Source organism: Apteryx mantelli, chromosome 2 (assembly GCF_036417845.1).
Source record: "Apteryx mantelli isolate bAptMan1 chromosome 2, bAptMan1.hap1, whole genome shotgun sequence".
Lineage (NCBI taxonomy): Eukaryota > Metazoa > Chordata > Aves > Apterygiformes > Apterygidae > Apteryx > Apteryx mantelli.
This window is the reverse complement of record NC_089979.1, coordinates 169,228,008-169,247,168: the sequence shown is the minus strand read 5'-3', so window position 1 is coordinate 169,247,168 and position 19,161 is coordinate 169,228,008. Positions and strand designations below refer to the sequence as shown.

Sequence of the window (19,161 nt, the reverse complement as noted above, 5' to 3'; positions counted from 1 at the left end):
TATTTCACCTACAAGGGCTAATGTAAGAAGTTCATTCCAATTTTAAAAATATTTCTAGTTCAACCTCTGCTTCCTCACACTTATGAAAGATGGCTGGAATCAGGAACCTTCTTTAATTTTAATTATTTAATTGTTTAATGATTAATTGTTGAATAATTGATTTAATTTTTAGGTCAAATTGTATATCAAGCAAATTTTGGAAGGAATCAAGTACCTTCATGACAACAACATCCTTCATTTGGACATTAAGGTAATGTGCAGCGGCACGTCTAGTTTAGAGCAGCCACTCAGTCAGGGAACGTGTGTTCTTTATTTGAATTATTCTTATTTACAACATAAAAGATTGCCCTCTTTCAAGGGCAATTGCCCTCCTTTTTGTTTTATTTAATAGCCTCTGAATATCCTCATGGTTTATCCTGAAAGGGAAGACCTCAAGATCTGTGACTTCGGATTTGCTCAGAAGATCACGCCATATGAGCCTCAGATCAGCAAATACGGGTCTCCAGAGTTTGTTGCCCCAGAAATCGTCTCTCAGTCACCAGTCTCAAAAGCGACTGATATCTGGTAACAGGCATCTTTGAAAATAAATTTTGTGCTAAATAGCATGAATTTGAAGCCTCCAGGTTAAAACAGATGTTTCCTTAGGAATATGGCATTGCATTGCATTGCATGTGCGTTCAGCCTTAGGGTAATTTACTGTAGTGTGGTACAGAGAGTCTGTTGTGCAGAAATATTTCTACTGATCATATCCATAATGTTTGCAATACACCACATTCTTACAGGTATAAAAATGGCATTAATGATTGAATTATGCTGTAGGCTGATAAAGCTGGTGCAATTAATAAAGCAGTCTCCATTTATCATTTCATAGATAAATGGAATAGTGATAGTAACAACTGGAAACTGAAAGTGAACATTGGGAATCCAAGACCCATCAGGGCTCTTTAAAGCTCCTTCTGTCTGTTCTGATCAACCGTTATTGAACTCTGACAGCTAATTAATGCCAAGGAGCATCTTAGAGAAGGTGATCTTTGTTGCAGAGGCACCAACTAGAGAGGCTGTTCCTAAGAGTTTTTTTTTTTTTTTAAAAAAAGCCAAACAAACTCCAAAAATACATTTCAAGTCTTTTATGTGTACTTTGAAAACAGAGGAGTACTCGAGACCAATTTTTAAAAATGCTGTTCTGATCACAGTGAAATGTTTAATGCTATATAGGTGCAATTTCAGCTAAAGGGGAAAAAAAACAAAGCCAGGGTTAAAGCAACAGCTTTGGGGATTTATTTTCCTTTGAAAGATGGGCAAGTGGCAGGAAAAGGGGGCTGTGTGTTTGCAAAGGAGGGAGAAGCAGTGACTGACATCTGACATCAGTGTTCCCTTTCTCCTCAGGGCTGTTGGAGTCATCACATACTTAAGGTAAATAAACCTGCTTGGAAAGACTCATTCAATATCGCTTAGTCCCGCATCAGTCAGAGCCTCCAGCACCTTCAAATGAGGGACTGGAGTGAGTGACGCATGGAGTCCTTCCACGACGAGGGCAATTTCTCTTGTCGTTTTCTCCTTTACTCTTTCCCGTTTGGCAAGGACTTTGGTGATTGTCTCTGCTTAGAGACTTCACGGCCACTCTCATGGGTTGGCTTCAGTCTTCTCCTTGCCCATTCGAGCAACCATCCTCCGGTAGCTGTGCAAAATCAAGCCCTTAATTCCTTACGTGCAAAACAGGAATAAATAATTCGGTCAAGTGCCTTGTCATGCTGGGCTGAAAGATGCTTGGGAGGTGAACGCACCGTTCGCCAGCATTGCGTGTCCCATGCATGAGTCCCTCAGGCATTTTAAAGCTCTGTGTAAGCATTTGTGCTTCAGTCAGCTGAACAGCAAATATGAGTCTAAAATCTATATCTGTTTTTATTTTATGGTGTTAAATAAATAAGCCTAACATGCAAGTCTCCATTTGCTGGAGAGAACGACAGAGGAACCCTTCTAAATATCCAGAACGGTGAAATTTCATGGACCCTTCCTGATTTCGTTCACTTGAGTGAAGACGCAAAGGATTTTATAAAACGGATCCTACAGCAGCGCCCCGCATAAGTGCCTTTTTGTGCTTCCTACGGACAGGGTGCAAAGACGGTGTCTCGGCAGCCAGGCCTGAGCTCAGCGGAGCTGCAGTGGTTTTAAAAAGTGAAAAGCTGAGTGAGATGAGCTGCTTTATGCCCTGATTCCAGCTCCTCTTTATTCATTATGTGAAAAACACTTGCCTGTAGTTTCCAAAACAGGTCTGCTTCTAGTATGGTGATCGCCTTACTCCCAAGCCCCTCCAGGCAGATGAGTTTCTGAAATGTTTTGGAGAAGTGGGGAGAGCATTAGCAAATACCTGAAGTCGAGGGAGTTTTGCAGGAATTAAATAATATGGGCCACATTGGTTAAGCACTTTCAAGTGCAGAAGGAGGCTTGAAAGCAGGAATGCAGGCGCTCACCTTTTAATTTCATTTATATCCTTTTTGCCTGGTGCCAAAGCTATTTTTGCTCTGGTCACCTGGGGAGTCAAGCTCACTCCTAGGGCTGCTCTTGACTCCCTTAAAGAGGCTCTCTGCGAAGGGGGCCATGGGATCCTTCCAGGCAGGGAGCCTCAGCGCAAGAAACCTTTCCAAGACTGAAAAAGAAGGGTTGTTCTACCTCATGGGAAGAAAACGTTGGATTGAAAGAGTCTTTCTGTCTGGCTTTTTGGTTCCAAAACAGCAGCAAAAAGTCATACCTAGATGTAGGTGTGTGTGCATGCGTCCACGCAATGCAGGCACTCTCAGGAGAATCTTGCCGTGGTGGTTTAAAGTGCCTTGCTCCTAAAATGATCATCTTTTCTCTTACCAGAGCCAGGCCTAGTGCTTTGGACTGTCTGTCCCACAAGTGGTTCATGGTAAGTTTGTCCTGCTTCTTTATTAGAATCATCAAATAATTGAGGTTGGAGGAGACCTCTGGAGGGGCAGCTCTCAAGGCTACGCACCCTGGTTGTTAACCATTTCCTGTTTTATTTTTTCTCTTGATCTCCTACCTCTGTCCTACACAGAAGCTCAGGCCTGGCTCTCCGGAAGTAAAAGACACCTCGATGTTTTCCTGTTAGGATGTCTTTCCTTTCAAAAGATAAAGATTCCTACTGACATGAGCAGATATAATACGTCTGTGTTGAGAGGAAACTGTGGCTTTGCAGAGAAAATTTGTGGTTTATATTCAAATGCCTGGAATCTCTAATGAAGGAAAGGAGTTTAAAAAAAATGAACTGAATTCACATATGTATTGGACAGGGTTTGCTTTTGTTGCTGAGAAGCTGTTTGATGTTGTCTTCAGTTTAGCTATGAGGGGATTGTGGGATTGGTCTATTATAATGAAACAAGTGAGTACTTCCCTAAATGAAACAATTCCAGAGTGAGGGAATCCTAAAAACTTCTCAGGATATGAAGTCAGGATTTTTTAATCAAATTTTTTTTTTGCTCATTCTACTTTTATTTTCATTTTTGACAGCATAATCTCCCCCTCGATGCAGCTCATTTCATTAATACCAAGCAGCTCAAATTCATTGTGGCTCGGAGCAAGTGGCAGGTGAGTAGACCTAAACCTATGTTGTTTGGTCCTTCTAGTTGTATTTTTTTTTTAACTACATTTGCATCTTTTGAAGTCTACTGGGGTAGGACAGTGAGTGCAGCAGAGATCTTCTCAGGTTGGCTCTGAAGGAGGAATAAGCCCAGGGCAGAGTGGTCAATGGATGTGGCAGAAGGAGATTATCCAGGCTCTTACTGCAGTCGTGGGTTGTGTACTGAGGTCTTCCAGCAGGTGCTGAGAGAGGACTAAGACACCTTCATTTAGGTGTGTACATGTAAGCTAAGTGGGTAAAGTCCTGCTGACATCAGTGAGACCAGTGTAGTCAGCAGAGCCTTGGAAGGGTTCAGCTCACCCAAAAGCAGATGCCTACTGCCAAGGAGCTCAGTGCCTGTATTAGCCACCTCTCCATTGACTATTCTGGAGGCTGTCTCACCTGCAGACAAGTCTGTGTAGACACAAACAAGTGCCTTCATGAGCAAGCTGGATCTCACCCCATGTTCAGCTGACTCATGATAACCATTTGGATGTCCCTTGGCTTAGCCCTCTTCCACTGAGTGGACTAGGAGTCCTCCCTCTACACTATTAGCAGCACACCCATGGACCCAGCGTGGTCGTGTCTCGGCTGACATGCACTAGCTTGTAAGGTCATGGTAAGTCGATCGTGTGTCACAACTCTCAGTGCACGGGGCACAGGATTCTGTGCCAGTGATTTGAATCTTGGCATTTTAAAGTTTCTGTAAGTTTGGTGTGAGAGTAAGGCTGCAACTCGCATATCCATGCACGCAAATCCTTTCTCTGAGTTAGTATCTCATTGTCAGAGTCCTTGACTCTCCTCAGTTATCAGATGTCCTCAGATAACACCAGTCCTTTTGCCTACTGTGGATAACTCTGGTAAGGTCATGAGCTAACGTTTATAAAAGTCCTCTTATGTGGTAAGTGCTACCAAGATACTTGTTATTTATAGAGAGCGCCCATAAACTTGTCATGAAAATTTGGCTTTTCTTCTGTTTTTTGGTATTTTTATGACGTTCATGGACTGTGCCACTTTTCTTTTTAAGCATTTTGTTTCCTTTCTAATTCCTATAATAAGTACTCATATGAGAGCAGAGGGATTTCACAGAAATATGCCAGTAGAGTGTAAAGTAGGATTTTGAAGTCAAAACGACTGAAGAACATACATGGACAAAATCATCTGTCCTAATGAAAGTGCCCATAGGATACCTGGTTGTGTCTATGTTAGCTAGCCTAGCCTGTCCTTGTAATCAGTAATGAATTATAGACAGGTCCTAAGAAGATTCCTCTTTTCCTGAAAGTTGTCTAAAACAACCAGGTTTATTGCCTTCTGAAGATGCCTGTTTCTCTCTGTTGGCTGTGAAGGAAGACCAGCTGCTCAATTTCAGCTGAGATGTCTTATACCTCAGAAGTTAGAGCAGATGAATCCTACCTCCTCCAGTGTGTCAGGTCTTCTGTTGGCCTAAGTCATTATAGGTCATGCTGCAGTCAGTGGAACTAAGGCCGTTCACTCCAAGTAGGCTCTCATCTGATGTGTTCAGTTAAAACTCAGATAGTTATGTCTCATCTTTTCCCATCTGCTTTGAATGGCCAAATTTTCTTTGAAAATCTCAGGCAGGATCCTGATTCTCCATTCACAACAGGAAGTATGTCCCCTAAAGATAATATAATATGTCCCCCTAAAGATAATATAGTTTCATCTTTGTGAATGAGAGAAGGGGCAGATTCAGAGAGCAAATAAGGCCTAAACCTACTCTATGTGTTATTAAACTAGTCTGTGTGGTCTTCAAGAATGCAGAAGATAATTTTTGTATGTTTGCTTTTACCATACTCACACCATGCTTCCATCTGATTGTGCTGTATTTTGTTGTGCTTTTTCAGCGGTCTCTGATGTGCTATAAATCCATCCTGGTAATGCGATCCATTCCAGAAATCCTAGAAAGGACTCATGACAACACCTCCCTGGCCATCTCCCGACATCTTATTGAAGAAAGCACTTCCTCCAGTACGAGCGGTTCCTCTTCAGACAATGAGAACTCACACTTCCCCAAGAAGAGACACTTCGGCTCTACCCCTGAACTGCACTTGTCCATCTTTGATGCACCAAGCAGCCAGGAACCTGCAAAACATGCAAGTGAAGAGAAGCACTCCAAAATCTTGGTGCCTCCAGTAAAACCCATGAGGAGGAAGTATGCTTCAGTGAAGAGTGAGGTGGGGGACAAATCACCTACGGAAAGCAAAGAGCTCATGGCAAGTACCGCAGGACAGAAAGAGGAGGAACTCCATCCCAAAATTCGAGATGAAGGAGCAGAGCAGTCCCCAAAAAGCAATGCAGCTGAACCTTCGTCAGTGAAGATTTCCGTAGATGACACATTGGATCTACATCAGAAAGAAAAAACAGACACATTTTTATCTGATAAGGACAAAACTGAAAAGGTTGGGGATGGGACAGAAAAACCACCTATATGTGTTCCTAGAGAGAGTGTCATTAAAAGCACTTTCTACAGCCAAGCAGCTGAGCTTCCTGCACGGGGCTCTTCCTCTCCGGGCAGAGAGCTCAGAAGGCACTTGGACAGAGCCAGGAGGACTTTCCGGAAAGCTGGATATTCAAAAGTGCCCCTCAGTGGTCTCCGTGAACCCCTTCTAGAACAGTTTGAGCTGGAAGAAGAAGAAGAAAGCAAGTCTGATGATGGAGGGCACAGGGAAAGTCTCCTTGGTCCCTTGACCAAATCAGCTTCATTTGACACTGCAAGGAAACCACCGCATCCTGCCATTGCTGGTTCTAGCCGAAGCCGTTCACTGGATGATTACAGGCTGAGGGCCTCAAGGTCAGTGTTGGAACAAGAAATTTTGGAAGAAGACTATGATACAATATCACAGGAAAGTTGCCCTGAAGGCAGTCACCACTGCGACATTTCCGCTGAGCCGGGCAAGGGATGTTCTGTAGATATTTCAAAGCAAGAGGATGCTAGCAGAACCAGAAGGGATTGTTCAGGAGAACAACTCTCTGCTTCCGTGCAATGTGAGGGTAATGGATGCCCAGCTGTTACTGTGCAAAGGTTAGAGAGACTTCCAGTATCACCTCCAAGGAGTGAGAATAGGAAGCATTTACTTAAGAAGTCAAAAGCTGCTCACATGGAGGAGGAAGCTGATGATTTAGAAGGCAAAAGCCCCATTCTGACTGCTCAGCGATCAGATATACCCGCATCCTCAGTTCAAAAGCATGAAGGCATTCAGGCTAAATCTCTCCCTGGGAGTGCTTCTGAGACAGCTCTTCAGGAGGGCGAGCAGTCCATTTCAGCTCTTCCACAGTCAGCGACCACCTCCAAGTCAGCCCCCACAAGTAAGGGAGAAGTGCATCTGCAACAGGAGTCAAAGCCCTCTGCTGACAGCACTGACAGCCATCCTGATCTAAAAGGTGAAAGCTTCCTTATTAAAAGGACTGCTTCAATTCCACCCTGTAAAGACAAAAGCCAGCAGCATTCACTTCAGAAGCCTTCTGCTCACAGTGACGCTAAGTCTCATCTCATGGAGCACGATAGGCCTGCTGTTTTAACAAGCCCACAGACAGAAACAGATTCACCTCCAGTACGTAAGGACAAAAGTCCGGAACTTTTTGATCAAAGCGTTCCAGCAACTACTGTCTTGGAGAGCAAAGAGCCAGGTTTCCGAACCGCTCTGCAAACAGCTGACAAAGATACTCACCAGAAGCTGAAGACCTATAAAGATGTGAGATCTGCTGTCTTGGAGGATGAAGGACCAGGGATTGCAGGGATTGCTCCAGTATCAGACAGTGATGGTGAAGGCCAAGTGCACAAAAGGCCCTCTGTTCATGTAGGCACAGCATCAGCAGCTCTGAAGGGAAAGAGTCCCGTCGTCCTGGAAGTCCCACCACCGAAACCAACGCCAACTTCCATCTCCGACAGAGCACACCAAGCAGCAAGGAAACGGCCGGCTTATAGCAAGGAGAGGCTTGCTGCTCTGAAGGGCGAAGGTTCAGCCCTTGCAGAGGCTGTTCCCGTTTTGGTCCATGAGGCTGAAATCAAGGGAGCTGTGCACTGGAAGGCTTCTCGGAGCAGTGGCACGGTGCCTGCTGTTCTGGAGGGCAGACCCCCAGCTGCAACTGTTTCGCCACAAGATATTCGCCTCCCTTCAGTGTGTGAGAGTGAAAAGCAAGAACATCCACAGCTAGCACTTCGTAGTGAGGTGAGATCTGTTGTCTCAGGAAGTGGAAGCCCAACTGCTGGGCAGCCTATGCCTGCTTCTTTCTCCAAGACCGAAGGTCAGGCATATGAGCAGCACAAGGCTGCATATCACAGTGGCAAAGCTTCTGCTGCTCTGGAGGGCATGCATCCAGGTATTTTAACTGCTTCGCAGCCAGAAGGTGCCCCAACTTCAGTCTATGAGCAAGAACATGAGGAACACCCAAAGGTTTATGGTGAGGGAAGAGGTGCTGCTTCAGGGAGTGGAAGCTCTGATGCTAGAAAACCTGTCCCACCGTTGCTCCGTGGGAATCAAAGTCAGGAGCTCTCACATCACAGGTCTTCTTTTTACAGTGATGAGGAGTCTGCTGCCCTGGAGGGCTTAGTGGATGAAATGGTTTCGCTGTCTGAAGAGATGGATGTTTGGGCAGAGTCAGTTTCTGCTCAGGAGGAATGCAGAAAGCACATCTCTTCTCCCACAGAAATGTTCTACAAAGAGCCTGGTGGCCAAGCACCCATGGAAAGTCCCTTTCCTTCTGGTCAAAGCAGTAGAGGAGGAGAAGTCTCTGAGCTGGATGATATCACAGAACCCTACCTTGCTGTGCATGAGGAGTCAGATTTACTGAAAGGACAGGAAACACAAATGGCTCCTCATGAATGTGAGCATCTGGAGGACTTAGCGTTTGAAAGCCCCAGTTCTGAACAAGTAAGCATTTCCCAGACTGATAGCTTGGATTCTGGAAAAAAAGCCAGTCAAGTGTCCGTGAACAAAGACACTGGTAAACAGCCAGAAGTGTCTTTAGTGAAAATCAAAGATCTGTCAGATGAAGCACCCAGTCTTGGCAGTGGAACTCCAAAACTTGACATATCAGAGGTAGAGCCCGCCTATTTGAATTTCTCGGATTTGTATGACATTGTCTATTTTCCATTTGAATTTATGAACTTTAGGAAGCCTCCACCCAAAGCAACTGGCAGGCGATTTATACCTTTTAGTGAAAGGGCAAGGTCACCTCCTGCAGGACATTTGCATCAGGATAAAAGACTGTGCATCAGAGAAGAGGCAGACGAGAGGAACAAGCAAAACCATTTGAAACTATCTGAGAATTCAAAGGCAACTAACCTCTTAGCCATGGGGAAAGGGTCAGAGAGTCATAAGGAAATGTACAGCTCCCAAAAGGAGCCGAGCGGTAAGCAGAAAAGCTCCTACAGCAAGCCAGGACTCTTTAAACCCTACGGCAGATCTCATTCAGCAGAGCGGTCAGTGGAGCAAAGTCTGAAGAAGAAAGTTAAAGCTTCTGTTGCCCATATTTCAAGAATGCTGAAAGGAAAGACAGCTGCTGAGCAAGAGACAGAGGAAGGTAAATATTTCATTTTGTACCTTCATAGATCTGCTGGTATAACTGGGCTCCGCTAAACCTGTCTTTTACGTTTTCTGCAGCGTATCTGAGGCCCTGGCTAGACAGTAACTGCAAAACTGGCAGTGGCAGGTTTGGAAATCAGCTGTCCTCAGGCTGTCCCCTAGCTCCCTGTTACTGCCCCTCTTCAGGGCAAAGTCAGCTGAGAGCTCATGGAAGCGGCTTGAATTCACCTGCCTTAATTCGCACAAAAGCAGAGCAGGGCTGGATGACACAATGTCCCAGCTTCTACCCCACTGACAGAAGAGCAGCAACGTGCCAAGGTTGGGAGATAAAACACTGCAGTTACTTCTGCTGTTGTTGTCTGACCGTGGCCTTAATGACAAATCTTTAAAGCTAAAGAGACTGGGTGAAGTCGGTGAAATTACCGCAGGATGTATACCTAAGTTAATGGCATTCAGGTCTGGACAATACAATCTGTCCTTACTTCTCTGCCTCCCCTGGATATGCCCTGTTCTCCCGTTACATCGTTCTGTTTGTAAAAGCTGTCACAACTTTTTGTGTTGACTAAAGGCTCATTAATAAGGAGGCCTGTGACTGCCGAAATATTTATATGTGAAGTGCAGAACTGTTTGCTGTAAATGTATGCCGCGGGGAGAATAGTGGACTTGAATAACTTCTTGTCCTTTCTTTGTAACAGAGACTGGTGTGCTGGGAAGTGAAGCAGTAGAAAAAGAACCATTAACAGGAGCTGAAGGATCTTTGAAGAGGAAACCGGGACTCTCTTCATTCAAGTTATCAAGCCTCATGCCAAAGGAGAAAGGTATTCTTCATTGCCTAAGTCATCAGCTAATTTTATCATGAGATATCACTATGAATACAGCTGCGCAGCTTGAGGCCAGTAGCTAAGGATGGATCTGCATAGCTGTCCTGAGATAGTCCTGGACCAACCCGTACAAAGCGAGCCAGACTCCTCTGTTTATATCATTACTAGTGTCCCTGCTAAAACTCTTCTTGTGGCCTTGCTTGCAAATTGGAGCCATTCTAGGAAGCTACTGCAGAGGACTAAACTCGACTTGTACGCTATAAAGAGAAGAAGTGGAGTGTCCAAACACCAGACAGCAGAAGAGGGAATAATGAAGCTGATACTGGGGAGTTTCCTAGGCTCCAGTCCCGTGTGCACGTGTAAGGGCCAAACAAGCTGTTGCAGGAGACAGAGCTGTGAAGTGAGCAATGTGGGGGCAGCCCCCCTCAGATGTGGCTGCTCAGTGCTGGCTTTTCCTCCGAGGTCTGTCTCTCCAACTAGTCAGGGATCGTGGGCATTTCCAGCCACTGCCTCGACCCTGTTCCTGCAGTCTCACTCGCATTCCCTTTATTCAAGCAGTATTCGGCCAGAGCCCCGACAAGCCCTGGGAAGGGCAGGTGTGTGAAGATGGCAATTAATCCTGGGCACTGTGGATTAACAGCACCACAGAGACACAGAAGAAACCCTGAAGTCTCCCTTTGCCATGGACACAGCAGATTTCATGCTCTAGGGCTGTTTTCTCCTTCCACCTCCAGCTTTTCCCTCCTCCTCTCTCTTCCTGTGTTGTCTTGGTCTGATCCCCTCATCCTTGGGCTGTCATCACTCAGTTTTGCCCACATATATAAGCTAGGCCAGTAGAAAACTCCTGCTGTGGCATATATCTCCTCTGAGGGACTCTGCTGCCTTTGCTGTACCAGCAGGGCTGTGCAATGCAGATGTTCCTCAAGTGCCTTTCAAGGGTCAAATCTGCCCTACTGTCCAAAAACAGTTAAATACATAGTGAGCAATAAAATTCCCAGAGGAAGAGCGTGGTGCCTAGTGTCTGCAGGAAAGTTTGGGACATCAGAGAGAGAGCCGTCTTGGTCATAGTGTATGGGCAGTCATGCTGTGTACGTGGGACTGAAGGGGCCTTCTTTATTTAAACGGAGCCCATACGTTAAATGTGCAGGGGATTCTCGAGAAAACAGTGGTCAAATGAATGCCAGAGCATGAACAAAATGTCCTCAGACTGGTCAAAAATGTTTTTTGATGTTTTGCATGTAACTATTATCAGCATAGCTCTGCTGGCCTCTCTGAATAGCTGCTGCTCCTCTTCTTTGCAGCACCTTCATTTGTTGAAGAGCTCATAGACCAGGCTACTGCCGTAGGACAGTGTGTAACTCTGTCGTGCCGGACGGCGGCTCACTCCTCCCTGCACATCAACTGGTTCAGAGGTGACTTTGACACTCCTTTAGAGAGGTCCTAGCCTCCGGGGTAGGCTGGGACGAGGGCGGCTGAACGCAGGAAAATGTTTTAGCCTCCTCAGTATAAATTTGCACGGTTCTTAATTTTCATATCCTCTGCCTTTCAGATGGGATACCCATCCACAGCAGCAGTCGGATCCTCATCTCAGCCACACTCAAAAACTTCCAGCTGTTAACTATTCTCTCTGTTAATGCTGATGATTTTGGTATTTACACCTGTGTGGCCACCAACTCCCTGGGCTCAGCATCCACCTCTTGCATCATAAGAAAAGCTGGTAAGAGAGGAAGTAGCTAGATTTTTTTTTTTTTCTGCTTGTGGTAAGTGGTGTATGCAGAATTGGTCAACTCTTGAGGATTTGTTCCTTGGTTTTCCCCCCTGTGCTAGCTGTGAGAACCCAAGTGAAATCAGGAGACCTTGGGACTTGACAGTCAGAAGCAGAGTGGATTTTAAACAAGAGGACCACTGTGATAGCTAATGCAGCTGGCATTCAGGGGCAGGCACAGCAAGATAGATGCTGAAGGTTAACAGAGTTAGCAGACCTAGTTCAGTCTGGCAAGCAGGTTTGGAAGCTGAAGGTTGCCCCAGGTTTGGAAAACAACAGTACTTCTGGCCCTGGAAAAACGTGACTCCCTTCCATGCACTTGGGAGTAGGGTATCTCACCTGAGCTTTCTGTAGATAGGTTCAGGGGAAAGTTTCTCCTTTGCCTGCTCTAGTCCACATCCACAGCCCTTGCCGTTTGGTAGCAGGGCACATTTTGCACTGTGTTCATTCCCTCTTTTCCACTTTTTAGTCTCTCTCCTAGATTCAGAGCCAGTCAAGTAACACTGCAGTTAGAACCAGGTTTTAAAATCTTTGCTGTGTTTAAACTAGGCACAGTTAAGTTACTGTTCCAATAGGAATCATTTTTTAGAAATAGATTATCTGTAACAAAAAATGCCGGGTGTGCAGGAATATGTCACAGCAGTGCTATAGATAACAGTCATTTTCGTGCCTCCTCTCGACAGAAGTTCCTCCAAGCCCTCCACCCCCTGACATCGTGGAGGTCTACAAGGATGGAGTGCAGGTGGTCTGGAAACCTGTGGAAACCAACACCCCCGTCCTCTACACTCTGCAGTGCAAGAGCGAAGGTAAAGTGGAGCCTTATGCCTTACAGAGAACATCTCAGTCTGTATGATCTCTCCACCAGCTGGGTATTTTTTTTTTTTTTCTGAGAAACAACTATTCCTCATTTTAGCATTCTAGTTTAGAGTTAGGAATGAAAATCATACTGCCATGCTTTAGCCACGTAAAAGTTCGATGCTGTGCTGGCTAGCCCTGCATGCAATATGTATACTTATGCATATACTTAAAAGGCTTTGCTAAGGTGTGAATCAAAGTAGGTCTCATGGAAACGGTGACCAAAAAGTGAACTGTCCGTGCAAGAATACGCATGGTTGCACAGGTGGTGCCAAACACGTAGTCCTGAGTAATCCTCTCAAATTGCAGTTACGACGGCATTATACATAATAGCACCCAGCAGCAGTGATTAGCAGTCACTATCATCCTTTACCTGGGTTTTCTTTGCAGTCAGTGGAGAAAGATGGCATCTCAAGAAGGCAATCACCCTCTACTAAATAGGCATACATTCTTTCTCCATTGACTACAAAGAAAGTTTAGGGTGAACAGCCAGGACAAGATGACAAAAGTTCGGCAAGACTGCGTGCCATCCTTTTGATGCTCTCTTCCAAGGCTTGCTCCAGAATCTGCTGAAGTCAGTGGATGTTTTTGCATTTAATTCCATGAACTTTGATTCAAAGCCCTAAGCCTGTTCTCTCTCATGGGACTGCTTTTGCAGTGCTTATTATGAATACCGCTACTAATAGTCATTTCTATTGCAGTCCTGCATACACAGTCATTTGGATTGAATGGTTCCATGTTGTTTCTTTTAATTCTCCTAACAGACATGCACTTCATTCTCGATTAACATGAGCATGGGCAGAAGCTTTCTGCCCGTTTACTCTGTGCTTGATGTCAGATGCTTTTCCTCCAACACAGCCTTCTTTATTGTTACTTCTTTTGAAATAACTGAAACAACACAGGCAAGACTTTGGGCAAGATGTTCCTATTAGGAAGAAAAAACAAGAAACAGCATCTGCTATCTTCACTCACATTCTGTGTATTTGGCAGGAACGTGCAAAGTCGTGCTTTTCCATATGCAGGCGGATTAAGATAAACAGAAAACAATTCATTCTCTTGTCCTTTATCTGACAATAGGTTTTTACGCACTGCCTCCGCAGGCACGTCTCTGATTCTGAGCCATGGCTGCTCCTTCTTACACGTGCACACACCATAATTCAATTAGTACCCAGCTAAGTCCTTGACACCTTTGTTGTGGGTGGTGAAATATTGCCTGTGTTACGGCTTGAGATACTCTGTTATTTTCAGTGTTTATTTGAATGAAAGCATGGGCTTCACCTCAGTCGTGGTCAGGAAGTTTGAGTTCAGCCTTGAGCACGGTGCCAATGTCAACGTGCGGGACACAGCAGCGAGTGAAATGTTTGCAGGGATTTTCCAGCTCCCACCTTAGTCCCATGGGTAATGACTCCAGGACAAACCATCAATTTTATTTTCTTGAGAAATCACTTGAGCTTCATAAAAGTGGAGTAAGCTTGGCCCTGGTTTCAAATACTGGGTTTGCTAGGAGGATGTTAACAGATGGTTCTTTTGTGAAATCCTGCACTTCGTGGTTTCAACAGGATTCAAGATAGGACCAAAGGGGAAATACAGTGCTTTTTGTCAGGGTTTTGTCTGGAGTTCTTCATGTATGTTTACACTTGAGGTTGGTGGTATGAATTAGAGAAACAGAAACTGTACAAGCAAGTTGCATCATTCCTCTGCGACAACATTGCCACATCTTGGACTGATTAAATATAAAACAGCTGGCTTCAGAAGAGAGGAGGTTGCCACATGCACAGCTAGTTAAAACATCTGCAGAAGAGGGCCATAACACACGTTTTCCTTCACTTAAAGATTGCACTGCTTTTCCGTATTTCTGGCACGTGAATAAAGTTGACGCAAAGAAAGAGTGGCATGACCGTCCTAACCTCTTTCCCTCTTCCCTTGGCCAAGATGGGGAGTGGAAGACCCTTGCTACGGACATTGCTGACTGCTGCTACTACGCAAATAATCTCTCCAGGGGGTTCGTTTACTGCTTCAGGATTGCCTGCATCAGTAAAGCAGGAATGGGCCCTTACAGCGACCCATCTGACAAAGTGAAGATCAGTGAGCAAGATGAAATGGGTAAGCTACTTGGTTATTGGAAAGCATTTTGCTTTTGCTGCATCGAGACAATTGCACCTTTTTAAATACGGCTTCAGAAGTCAAGGGGGAGCGAATCAAGACCAGTTCCACTTGGCTCAGGGTGTTTTGAGACCTTGGCCTCTTTTACTTGTGAATAAGACAGCCAATTCTTTCCTAATTCTGGACAGAATTAGCAGAATATCTGTGTAAGGCATCTAGAAACTGTAGATCACGCACTGAAGATAATATGCTTGCTAGGCCTTTGGATACCACTCTGTTTTGAGGTGAGATCATGAGGAAACAGGCCTGGGACAAGAAACTTGTTTCTTGAGGCATTAATCTAATAATACGTGTCTGCCTCCAAGGCACCTATTGTCAAATTCCTTTTTGCAAACGTGTCCAGCATTTCCAAACAGATGCTTTAACGTGTCAGGGAATGTTTTAATATTTCCAGGGAGCACTCAGATAGAATTGCATGCCAGGACCAGAGCAACTTGTTTCAGCTGATGCCCTGAAATACCCAGCTGAAACAAATTTCTGTTCCTTTGGCAGCATCTTATCGTGCACTGATGACTGGTTATGTGAGAAGACAAGAACCAGTAGCTGAATCAATAGTCAGCAATTGCAATGAAAGGTTTGATATCATAGTCATAGGACACAACAGTCAGTCTCATACGGTCTGGAGTGATGACACCAGGGAACTGCTGTGTGGTCAGTCCAGGATTTGTTTGCATTAAAATAGGATTTGGTGTCACAAGTGGGAGACCACATGCAAACTTGCCTGGAGAAAGCTCTGCTATTGTAGTTATCTTTGTTCATAAAGAGATAGTGGAGGATGGCTCAGAGAGGCTGTAGTTTCCACACAGAGGTGTTTTGCTGTGTAATCCACATCATTTTTTATCGGCAGAGTTTCATGCTACAATGCAGGACTTCCCATCAACTGCTACTGAAGAAGAGAGTGAAATAATAGCACCGTCCGAACCTTTCCCAACCTACCAAACCTATGCCTTCCAAACAGAGATCAAAAGGTAGGTAACTTAACTGAGCGCTCAACTAACCAGAGTGAAATGCTTCATGTAGCTAGAACTTAGAAAAGTGACTTTTATAAAAGCCCTGCTCAACTACTAGTATGGTATTTTGATGAAAACGCCTCCAGCAGCAATGACATTGGACATAGAAACCTGAGATCATTGGCTGAGCAATCTTTGTTGTGGTTTACTAGGATTCACTCCTGCAATATAAAGTGGCTGTACAATTTAGAGGCAGAGGAAGGAAGTGCCGACTGTGACAATAGTTGCGATAACCCAGCATAGGGCATGGATGAAAAATATGCGTGGGATCCTGTTGACTTTAAAATGCAGAAGCTCCTGGCTCTTCCAGAAATAGCAGAAGTTTAACTTGCCTTTGTGTTCCTTTGTACCAGGGGGCGTTTCAGCATTGTCCGACAGTGCAGGGAAAAAGTAAGCGGCAAGACTTTAGCTGCTAAAATCATCCCTTACTGGCAAGAAGACAAACAGGCTGTGCTCCTGGAGTACCAAGTCCTGAGGAAGCTTCATCACACAAACATAGCTCAGCTGAAGGGAGCCTATGTCAGCCCACGGCACTTGGTGTTGATCCAGGAGATGTGCGTGGGACCAGAACTACTCCATTCTTTGGCGCTCCGGTAATAACACATGGAGGAACTCCTGGAGGGAAGGGTTTCTGGTCGGGGCTGGTGTCGGCAGCAAAACAGCTGTTGTTTTCATTTGTCATCTTCGATTATCTCTTTCCATCTGTTCCAGTGGGCTGTCATTGCTAGATTTGTAGTGCATTTGTTCTGCGACTTCTTGTGACACAAGAAGGTGCTTAACTTCCCTGCCTGGTTGGGGCAGAGGACAATTCAGGGTCATCCAGTTTAGAGGTTGAAAGCATCGTACAGTAGTTGATATGAAACTCTCTCTCCCATAACAAGGAGATTACTGTGGCTCAGGAAGCCTTGTTTCCCCTCCAGATCGTTTCTCATGATGGCTGCAAACAAATCTGCTGAAATCCTCTGATTAAAGGAGTGGGAATGGTGGGCATCAAATCTGCATTTTTATCTCTGCACCACCACTGCTTTCTCTGTAGTGCTGTTCACACTAGCCTCTGAACCTCTTGCATCCATAAACCAGACTCAAAAGAGGGACCAGCCTCTCCATATGTAGTAGATTCTCTAAAATGAGTAGAGTTGCTTTTGCTGGGCTCGCAAGGACCTCATGGGATTAGACTTCCAGGGGAGGATGACAGTGAGTGGAGACTGGAGCTCTTGAGCATGCAAGTAGGACACCTCTGGTTTCTATCCCCTTTCTTCTACCAGGCCATTCTACTCAGAAGTGGAGGTCCGAGATTACCTGTGGCAGATCCTCAGTGCGGTTGAGTACCTCCATGCCCACAGCATCCTGCACTTGGATCTCAGGTCTGAAAACATGATCATCACTGAGCCCAACCTGCTGAAACTCCTGGACTTTGGCAATGCACAGTTCTACACACAAGACAAAGTTATTACCATGGACAAGTGCATGGACTATGTTGAAACCATGGGTAAGTACAGAGTTGAGTCAGAGCAACCTTGGCCTTTATGCAGTCCATGGTAAATAGAGTCAGACTGGGCAGTTGGCCACGGTGACAGTTTACAGCTGGTCCCAGCAAGCAAGGTCTCCCTGGTGCTGCCTTCTGATAAAAGTCTGTGTCTGCAGGAATGGCTGGCGGTGACAGCTTTGTCACTTGCTGACCATGGGGAACACAGCCAGAGGTCATGGCCAGCGCCACTCTGACTGCAATCCATGTGCCCTGAGTTGATGGGTGTAGTGCCACCGTCCTCGCTTTGCCTGGCTGCCGTATGTAGGGCTCAGGAGGAACCACAGACAGCCTGGCATACCCAGGCCTGAGACTCGACTGGCAAACCACAAAGCTGACATCAGGGATGTCCCTGAAAGCCACAGAACCCCTTGTGAACATATGCTATATCCATAGGAATATTCATGCTCTAGCCCTCATATTCCCATTGGTGTCATGGGGTTGATAGGAGAGAAGAGACATCTGTTTTTTACCAGTGAGGAGGAGACCGGGCCCTCAGCATCCCCCGTGGGAAACGTACATGATACATAAAATGGGAAGTAGTAAACCAGCCAGATCAGGAGGTGCAAGAAACCCCAAAAAACAAAGCCCCTTAGAAATGAGCTCAGAGGTGCCCATTGGTTTTATGTTCTCAAAGTTTCATTGCATTTATGACCCATGGAGATGTCCTACCTCGAGCACCTGCCTGTGCTAGATGGTTTTTTTCTCCATCCTTTGGGGAATGTAGCAAAGTACAGAAGTACCTGCTGCTTTTGTGCTGATCGTAGTGCTGGAGTGTGGAACAGAGCTTGGTTCACTCGCATTTGCTTTTCTAGCTCCAGAACTGCTGACAGAGCAAGGAGCCCTCCCTCAGACTGACCTCTGGTCCATTGGAATCACAGCATTCATCATGTAAGTCAGTCTGCCACAGTAGTCACTTTAAAAGTGCAATTTCAGAGTCATCAACCAGGGGTGATGCATTGACTTGGATACCTCAACCTCAGTTATGTCTTTTCTCCTTGGCGATGCCACAGAAGGGTGATGGAGGGTGTGCAGCTGGCTGCCCCGTGCCAGGATGCTCATGGCCCAGAGATGTCTCCAGATGGAGCAACGAGCTGCCTGTATAGCTCCTTTATTCTAAAAGTAGACCCAGCAGCTGCTTGTGTTTCTCACTCAACTTCATTTCAAAAGCCCCAACTTTAACTGGAAAATTTGAATTACACCAAATGGCTAAGCATCCAAAGTCATAAAACCCACTGAAGAACACTGCATGACCTTCCTCTCACTGCTGGGTGGGAATTCCTGGGAGCAGAAGCATCTCTGGAGTGGCCTTTCATGCTGATTAGTTGTTCTTTTGGGTTAGGTTGAGTGCCAACTACCCCATCAGCTCTGACATAGCCTGTGAATTCCTGAGAACGACCAGGAAGGGGAAAGTGAAGCTCACGCGATGCTATGCCGGTCTCTCGGGAGGGGCAGTGTCGTTTCTCCAGAGCACGCTGTGTGCAAATCCCTGGTAAGGCAGTGTCTCCTTTCCCAACAGGACAGTTTATGCAGATCCTGGTTATTGCCCCTTCTTTCTCTCCATTTCTTAGGAGCTTCCTCACCCAGCATGGCTCCTTGACTGATGTTCTCACATTTTTGTGTCCTAGGGGAAGGCCATCAGCCTCAGAGTGCCTTCAGAGCCCATGGCTCCAAGAGACAGGTTTGGACAACAGACAGCAAGCGCTGGTTACCTTTCCCACCACCAAATTGAGGAATTTCCTCATGGAACGGGAAAAGAAAAGGGGCCTGCTGTGCTCCAAGTACGGCCTGATGATTGCACAGTGAAGCAGATGAGAAGACGCCGGTGAATTGTCTCCCTCCCCGCTTCTGCATTTAGTG

The 19,161-nt window shown here is 45.6% G+C and overlaps 1 protein-coding gene across 1 annotated transcript in view; it reads left to right on the top strand.

Moving 5' to 3' along the window:
* LOC136991353 (obscurin-like) overlaps positions 1-19,161 on the top strand; it is a 139,048-nt gene extending 119,887 nt beyond the window's left edge. The window contains 18 exon segments of the mRNA XM_067292220.1: positions 173-250; positions 392-564; positions 1,387-1,413; positions 1,929-2,095; positions 2,865-2,908; positions 3,511-3,588; positions 5,482-9,160; positions 9,858-9,980; positions 11,285-11,395; positions 11,533-11,700; positions 12,432-12,554; positions 14,536-14,706; positions 15,614-15,734; positions 16,130-16,369; positions 17,042-17,265; positions 18,117-18,192; positions 18,644-18,793; positions 18,930-19,161. Coding sequence (XP_067148321.1) covers positions 173-250; positions 392-564; positions 1,387-1,413; positions 1,929-2,095; positions 2,865-2,908; positions 3,511-3,588; positions 5,482-9,160; positions 9,858-9,980; positions 11,285-11,395; positions 11,533-11,700; positions 12,432-12,554; positions 14,536-14,706; positions 15,614-15,734; positions 16,130-16,369; positions 17,042-17,265; positions 18,117-18,192; positions 18,644-18,793; positions 18,930-19,107 — 5,931 coding nt within the window. The 3' untranslated portion in view covers positions 19,108-19,161.